The sequence below is a fragment of the Mauremys reevesii genome, linkage group 12 (assembly GCF_016161935.1).
Source record: "Mauremys reevesii isolate NIE-2019 linkage group 12, ASM1616193v1, whole genome shotgun sequence".
Classification (NCBI taxonomy): Eukaryota; Metazoa; Chordata; order Testudines; family Geoemydidae; genus Mauremys; species Mauremys reevesii.
The window spans coordinates 2,070,119-2,077,997 of record NC_052634.1 but is presented as its reverse complement, the minus strand read 5'-3'; the positions used below and the strand labels follow the sequence as shown (position 1 = coordinate 2,077,997).

Here is a 7,879-nt window from a genome sequence, read left to right as displayed (position 1 = left end):
ATATTATGCATAGATTTGCTATCGTTCCTCCTCTTCAGGTCATGCTTTATAGCCTAGCTGTCTTCATGGCTTTCATGTCTGTCTGTCTGTCACAAGATGCTAGGCGGGCTGAGCTGTTCTGCAGTTGGAACCTGGAAGGAGCAGTGGGAAATGCATCTCTTCGGTACCACATTGGGCTGTCTGGGTGCATCCCTTGCAGTGGAAGAGCTCTGCATGCCGAGGCTCTGGAGATTAACAGCCCAGTATTCAGCGTTGGCCTCGTGGCGGGAGGGGAAGCTTAGTCTAGTCACTGGAGTGCAGGGCTAGTGTGTTGGGAGACCTGGGTTCTCTACGCTGCCCTGCCGGGTGATCATGGACACATTACTATAAATCTCTGCCTGTTTCTCCACAGGTATCGCGCTGTCCTACGCACAGGGAGAGACTCTGTTCCTCTTGTGCTTAGCTCCTTGGATGAAAGCACTATCCTGATAGGGGCTGGGCCTGGGGAGCTCCAGACATGAGCCCATTTCTCTCCCACACCTGTTTAGGCCATAGCACTTCCTGCTCCAGTGGGAGAAGGCATGGGCAGCTCACGAAATGGGTTTCCTACAGTAGTGTCACTCCATAGTACCTCCTCCCTTAGGTTAGAACAGGCAAACTACCTGTAGCCGAAGGGACCCCACTGCCGAACAGAGGGTGAACGTTGCACATGGCGTCAAAGGGTGAATGCAGTCTGGGTGGGGGGGACGTGCACACAGCAGCATCCTACACAAATAATCGCAGCCCAGCACCCTCATTTAGCATGCTGTAGAGGGTGCTGAAGCTACCATTAAATTGGCCGTTCTCTGGTGAAGTGGACAGCAGCAATGCAAGCTTCCCTCCTCCATCCTGCCACACTCTCAACCCTGCCCTCATGCTTTGTTCAGTCTTTGGCCTCCGCTGAGCGCCCCCCCCCCCACTGGTTGGTTTGTACCGCAGCCACCTTTCCCTGCGCTGACCCAGGTTGCTCCTCTCAGGAGCCCCAGCCTGACTCTCAGCCACTGCTGGCCTAGGCTGGATTTCAGGTGAGGAGCCAGGCTTCCCATCTCACTAGAGCTGGCTGAACAGTGCCAGGCACATCCTGCCAATCTTCAAACCTTGGAACAAGCTACCGTAACTGAGTTACTCCTCTGCTTTCTGCAGTTGTGCTACTTGGGGGGTTGCTGGCAACAGCAACTTCAAATATTAGTCCCAAAATCTGAGAGTTAACGATCATCTAGGTGTGTATGGAAATGAACTAAATTATTCTGCCTAATGCTGCTGCACTGAGCAGCAGCCCAGGGGTCGTTGGAGAAATTAAGCAAATAATTTCAACCTCCGAATACATATGAGAGAAGCATGAGCTGTTAGTGGAATTTGTGTTGCAGTGTAATGGGTCAGAGGTTCTCCCTCGCCCTACCCCATTCCTGACCTGTGAGCCATCCCCACCTGTTGAGAAGGTACAGAGGGGAATGCTGAACTGATAACTAGAACTCCCACCGTTGTTACCCACTGTGCTTGCTTCCACTATGACCTGTGTGTCTTCCCATGGTACGCGGGACGTCTGGGCTCACTAACAACATCAATGCATCTCCCTGAGTTCTCCACTCAAGTCAGGATCTTCCCTTTCCTGCCCTAAAGAGTCCTTAGCAGCTCAGTGTCCTCCACAACCCTCCCCCACCCTTCCTTGCACTCTGAGGTGCCCCCCAGACAATGAACAGGCGGTGAACACAAGGCTTTTCTGTTTAATGTAATAATTTACTGTGTAACATTCATTATTCTTACATCGACATTAGGGTTACGGAGTATGGGCGTCTCTAGTAGCTGCTGAGAGTAGCTATCCCTAGTCCTCGTCCTGCTCCCCAACTCGTTGGCCAGAGAGCTGGACGCACGGCGTGGTCCTCGCAGTCTCCTGTTACTCTAACCCAGGGCCCATGGGAAGGGGATAAAGTTGGCTGCGCTGCAGCTCAGAATAACAAAGCTTTCAAGACCCAACTTGCCCCCTCTGTGCTCTTCTTTCTACATCAGGCTGAGGTAACCAGTGATCTCTACTGATTTCAATGGGAGTTAATGGTGCCCAGCACCTCTCATGATCTGGCCCCTGCTTTGTAGATTCTGCACAGTCCTTGGGACAAATTCAGCACTGTTGTAAGCAGCTGCAACTCCACCGAAGTCAATGGCGGTGTCACCTGCATGCAGCATAGCTGGGTTTGGCCCCGTTGGTGAGTTTCTGCACACACATGGACGTGGTCCAAACGGAGTGGGGTCCCGGAGGTGTTCTGGGCAGGCACTAGGGCATGGAGGTTGCAGTTGCATAACTTCCCCCTTGGTTGGAGTCAGGCTGCTGCCTGAGTGCAGGACCAGAGCAAGTTATGGGAACCAGATGGCGCTGGCAAAAGCAAAGCCTCTGTCTCTAGTGAAGTAGGGAGACCCAGGGCTGGGGGAGTATCTGCTACTGGACCAACTTCTGCTGATGAGAGGACACGCTTTGAAGCCACACAGAGCTCTTCTGCAGGGCTGACCTGTCTGTAAGCTCAAAAGTGTGTCTCTCACCAACAGATGTTGGTGCAATGAAAGACCTGACCTCAACCCCCCCCCCCCCCCATCTGTCTCTAATATCCTGGGACCAACACTGCAAACATCAGCACAGTACGTTCACAAAGCAGGTGGGGGTGGGGTGCTGCAGCTGTACCCACAGCCAGAGTTCACTTGGCCCGGCCAGTTTATAAGGTTTCTGGCTAGGCAGTGCTGGCTCCTTAGCTAGTGACTCACTCCAGGGACTTATTGCTGCTTTCTTTGCGGGATATTTAAGTAGCAGGGCCACCGGACCATCCCTGCCCCTGCTTGTCACTCTTGATGCTGTTAGTTCTCTCACGCTGGCCAGGCCAGGCTGTGCTGCAGGGGAACGTTACCATTTTTCAACAAGGATGATTCTCATCAACATGTAAAGCAAAAATTCCTGAAAACACTTCATGACAGAGTCCCTCTTGTACCCGCCTGTGCTTTCTTTTCTCCTCCAGCAAGGCTCAAATTTGGGCCTACACTCCTTGCTGCTGCCCCCTGAAATTCTCCAGAGCCCTGTTTAGCCCTCCCTCCCTCGGGGGTCATGGCAGCAGCTCCTCTCCAATCAGCCCACAAAAATTAAAGTAGGGTAAGGAGATTTGCTGTTGTCTGAGCCATTGAGCTTGGGTCACATATTGGAATCAGCTGGGGCTAGTGCTTAGGGTCAGTTACTTGACTTCGGGGGAGAGGAGAGCCCTGCAGTCTGCCCTCCATCTTGTGCTGGCTTTCTGCCCTTGGAACTGTGCTTGCATGGTGCATGGGAAGTTTCCAGTAACGCTGCTCCCACCAGTACAGCCTCTCTGGATCCCAGCTAGCAGGTGAGACAGCTCCACTGAAGAGAGGTTTTTTTCTCCACTCTCTTTAGGAGTCAATGGTTCCTTCACAGTTGCAGCTGCCCCTGCACTTCCCTCTGACGGGATGTGGTGCTACTATACATTTGTGAGGTACAGCTGGGATCTGAATCCCCACCTCCCAAGCCCCTCTGCAAAGTGAAATGGTTCTGCATTCCTCACAAATGGCCCAGCTTTATCTTGCGGGGCCATTTAGGGGTAAGTTAAACCCCAAGTCCCCTGTAGGAGCTGCATTAGCAAAGCTCTGTAACAAGCAGGTCCCAGGCTGGGCAAATGTTCCTACAAACAGCTCGTTTCCTCGGTTGTCTCATTCACTGGGCTAAAAGCTCAGGTGTTTGTGGCTGGCTGAGTGCCTTCCCCTGCCCAGGCTGCTCTGGTCCTTTTGAATCTCGCCATGAAGGCCTACCCGTCACCTTCTGCTGTGGCTAGGAACAGCAGTGTTACCAATCCCCCAGGAGGAGTTGCCTGCAGGATTAAGTAGGAAGAGACCCCTTTTTAAGTTGCTTTTTAAATCAACAATTAGTACCAGAACTGAAGCACAGTGTGCAGGCCTTGGTCCATGGGATTCAGGAGGACGGGGGGTTCTTGTGTAGTAGGGAAAACCTCCTTGAACAGAAATGGGACAGAAGCAAAAACAGCCTTGGGTGATATTTTTTTGGCTTGAGAATCACTGCTGTGTCCGTGATCTAATTTCACCCCCCACAACCCAGTGCCCCCATCACCTTCACCAGATCTATTACAAGAGATACATCCATCACAACAAATGCCAGATCACCAATGATCCATAAAGTGCTTCCATCAGATCAACCACTGCTAAGTACCCCTGACGTGCAGCCTGGCTCCTTCACCCACAGTCAAAGCAGGGGGCTTAAAAACCCACAAACCCCCTCAGGTTGGGTTTGCAATGAACCAGGGGCTTTCAGCACTAGCATTAAAAATATAAAAATATGTATATATTGTACAGGCAAGAAACATTCAGTATTGGTACACTCACATACAGCACAGCCTGCTACGTACACACGCTGCCCTCTGCTCGAGCACAACATCCCTGGCCCTTTGCCATTATAAACAAGGAAAATTAAGTTCAACCATGTGTTTCAAACACACTAATGATGCTGATGGTGAGGCTGCTGCTGACCCCCTGAAATAACAAGCTATTTCGTGTGGTGGGCTGGGGCACTGCCTTCCCCCACTGCAGCCAGAGGCAGATATTCCAGGAGGAGCTAATCGCCTGGGATGGTTACGTCCAGCGCAGGGAGGGTTTTCCCCTCCTGCCCAGGTGCAGTGTGAGGCGCTCCTGCCTTGTGCAGCACACCTTCCAGGCAGGGGCTCCCACGGAGGCAGCTCTGGCTTGCTTGGGGCTTTCCCAAGCAGGCTGGGTAACAGTCTGGTTCCGTGGCTTACACACCTTCCTTGGCTGCTGGTCCTGTCCCGGGGCTGGGTGCCACCCTGCCGCAGCAGAGGCTGCTGGTTCTGCCCCTGGTGCTGCAGAGCCAGGCCTGTTGAAAGCGTCTGTGTGCAGCGCGTGGCAGGAGAATTGGGAGCCAGAGCGGGTTAGGCCCTTGCCCATGACTTGCAGCCCAGGCAGAGATGAGGGGACTGGATGGCTTACCCTGCCCCCACCTTTCCCCCCAGTCTTTGCACAGGAGGGCAGAGGGCTCTGCCCCGATCCACTTCCCAGGGCCAAAGAGATTGAAAAGTGGCGGAACAGTGTAGCCCTCCCCCATCCCTTCCCTGACCCCAGCAGGGGCTGCCAGAGCTGCCCCCTTAGCGACACTTCTCCTGGGGAGCGCAGGGAAGCAGCCATTCCCTAGGAGCTGCAGGACGGGGTGGACCGGTCTAAGCTGCAAGCCCTGGAGCAGAGCCCCGCTTGCAGCCTGAGGCGCCCAGACGTCACTCCACCAGCCCGCGGCGAGCGGTGCGGCTCCAGCTCAGGCATGGACAGCTGGCCTGCAGAGAATGCTCCTTGGCCCACCTAGGCAGACCCCGGCACTCAAGGCTGGGACGGTGTCCTGCTCCCTGTACGACAGCGTGGGATTGTGGTGGCTGCACACAGTGCTTCATTTGTGCCGGGGGCTCGGCTGTTCAGAGCCCCGGCACCTCTGGGTTTGTCGTGTCAGTTCTGAAAGTTAAAAAATTGCTTGAGCCTCGGCACCTCTTTCATTGCCAATTAAGCACTGGCTGCACACCACAGCCTAAATCCCCCTGTGAGGAGGGGGCTGGCCCAAGTGGGGCCCCCAGAGCCGGGTCAGTGAGGAGCAGAAGAGATGCAGGAGCCAGTTGGGGGAAGATCTGTTCTCTCTGCTCCCGCTTCACCACGGCCAAGGGCCCTTGAGATGCATGTAGGCATCCCGCAGGGATGAGATGAGGGTGGGTGGGGTGGGGAGAAGGGGGCTGCAGCAGACAGGACAGCGACATGTACACACACTGCACTGGACGGCATGGACCCTCCTGAATGCCATTGTGTGTCTGTCACAGCGATGCCTGGCAGGGGAAAGGGGAGCTGGGGTGTTAGGCTGACTCGCTGCTAGAGGCCAGGCTCACTGCAGCTCTTGGGCTCTAGCTGAGAGGCCCAGTCCCGCCCGACGCGGAAGCGAAGGTGCTATTGGTACGCCTTTCCACTTCGGAGATCTGAAAGGAGCAGCTCCGAGGAGAGGAGGCCCAAAGCACGACCCGCCGGCATCGTAAATTAGTGGCTGCCTGGGGAGGAATATCCCCTGGATTTTAAATGGCTATTTTAGAATCTACCGCTGTTCACAATGTTTGAAAACCCAGAGTATTGAGATGTAATGACCATGGTTTATGTAGGCCCTACACAAAAACAATGTTTTGGGCTCCCTCTGCTGGCTTTGCAGCAGCAGCGGCTAACAAGCAATGCTCAGACCTGGGCTGATTCCTCCACGGACTCTGGGGGTGTGTCTACACTCGGTTGTAAACTCGGGTCTGGGGGGGCCAGGGCTGTGCACTTGGGGTTTCCACGCTGCGCTGTAAACCCGGGCTGACAGCTGCTGCACCCGGCTCTCCCAGCCGTGCTCCCAGGCCCATGCTGCACGACACAGACTGTCTGAGTTGGGCCTGAGGCTCTGAGCTGTGTCCACACGGCAAAGTAACAGGGCTTGGACCTGAGCCTCCGTAGGGCTCAGACCCACCCCCAGCAGGGTCCTGAGTGCTTGCTGACCTGAGTCAGACGGGTTTGTGTGTGGACGGAAGTGGGGCTTGGGCTCAAACCTGAGTCAGAGCCCGGGCTTAGAGTGTGGCATAGGCGTACCCTGGAGCACAAGGGCTGTGGTTTGGCGAGGCCGTATCCCGAACAGGGAGAGGGAGCGAGTCCACGTTGGCCAGAGACCAAAGGGGTTTGATTCCCAGGCTGTCTGGGGCTGCTGCACGCAGAGGGGAGTTACACAGCGAGCAAGCTTCAATGTACCCCACGGTGACCTTATAAACCTGCCGACAGGCCCAGCGTCCTGGCCTGCGGCCGAGTCTCCCCCGTTGCTCCGGCGCCCGCTCCCAGGGCAGAGCCAATGGCTCCAGGCAGTGTTGGCTGAGCCACTGGAGCGGGCAGGGGAAGAACAGACCCGGCTCTGGCCTGGGGCAATGGCTGGTGCTGTTTCCAGCCCCAGCCAAACTCTGTGGGCAGAGGAGCCTGTGCCGATGAGCTCAGCTCACGCTCTCCCTCCCAGCCTCCCCCCGCCGGCTGCTCCCTCGCGCCAGCAGAGCGGGCGTCACTTGAGCAAGGATATGTCGTCGGCGAAGTCGTCGTGGTCCCGCCGCAGGCAGCGGAAGCAGCGCCACTGGAAGACCATGAGGCACAGCGGCAGCATGAAGAGGGCGCAGATGGCCGCCATGACGTAGGCGATGGTCATCAGGGTGGACTCATCCGTCTGCGGGATGTTGTAGCCGCAGTCCTCCATGTTGGGGTGCAGGTAGGGCCCCTCCACTGCCGCCGTGCGGAACTCGTCGTGCACTGCGGACAGGACCCCCAGCTCAGTGCACCAGCGATGGGCGGCTGGCGCGGGGGCCATGGGTACACTGCTCAGCAGAGGGCAGCGCTGGCCCTTTCAGGAGGCAGACCAGGGCTACCCTGTATGCACAGGCCTGACCGTTCAGAGACAGCGTCGGAGTGGCACGGGTGGGCCCCCGCCAGCCCCCCAGCTCAGCCCTGGCCTGGTGGGGCCCCGGCGCCGCCGTAGGAAGGATGAGGGCAGCTGTGGCCCAGGCTGCAGAGCTCCATGGGCTGCACCAACTGTGAGCAACTATCGTTCTTGTCCCCTGCCCCCTCTAACCACATGGCCCCACTGCTCAGCAGGGCGGATGCGTCTGCCCCACTGGGACCAGCACCGCCCCCGTCCTTCCTGCAACCAGGAGAGGGGAAGCTGGGTGACTCGAGGGGCTGCCGTCTCCCCCTCTCCTGCAGCCATCCCCCTGCTTGCAGGACACCAGAATGAGCCAGGACCGTGGCCCTGTGGAGA

The 7,879-nt window shown here is 56.5% G+C and overlaps 1 protein-coding gene across 3 annotated transcripts in view; it reads right to left on the bottom strand.

Moving 5' to 3' along the window:
• Positions 1-25: 25 nt before the first annotated feature.
• BACE1 (beta-secretase 1) overlaps positions 26-7,879 on the bottom strand; it is a 28,207-nt gene continuing 20,353 nt past the window's right edge. The window contains exon 9 of one of the 3 annotated variants that reach the window (XM_039496848.1): positions 26-131. In XM_039496848.1, coding sequence (XP_039352782.1) covers positions 100-131 — 32 coding nt within the window. In that variant the 3' untranslated portion in view covers positions 26-99. Of the gene's footprint in view, positions 132-1,726; positions 7,492-7,879 lie in introns of those variants that run through there. The other 2 variants (XM_039496847.1, XM_039496849.1) reach the window with 2 other exon arrangements.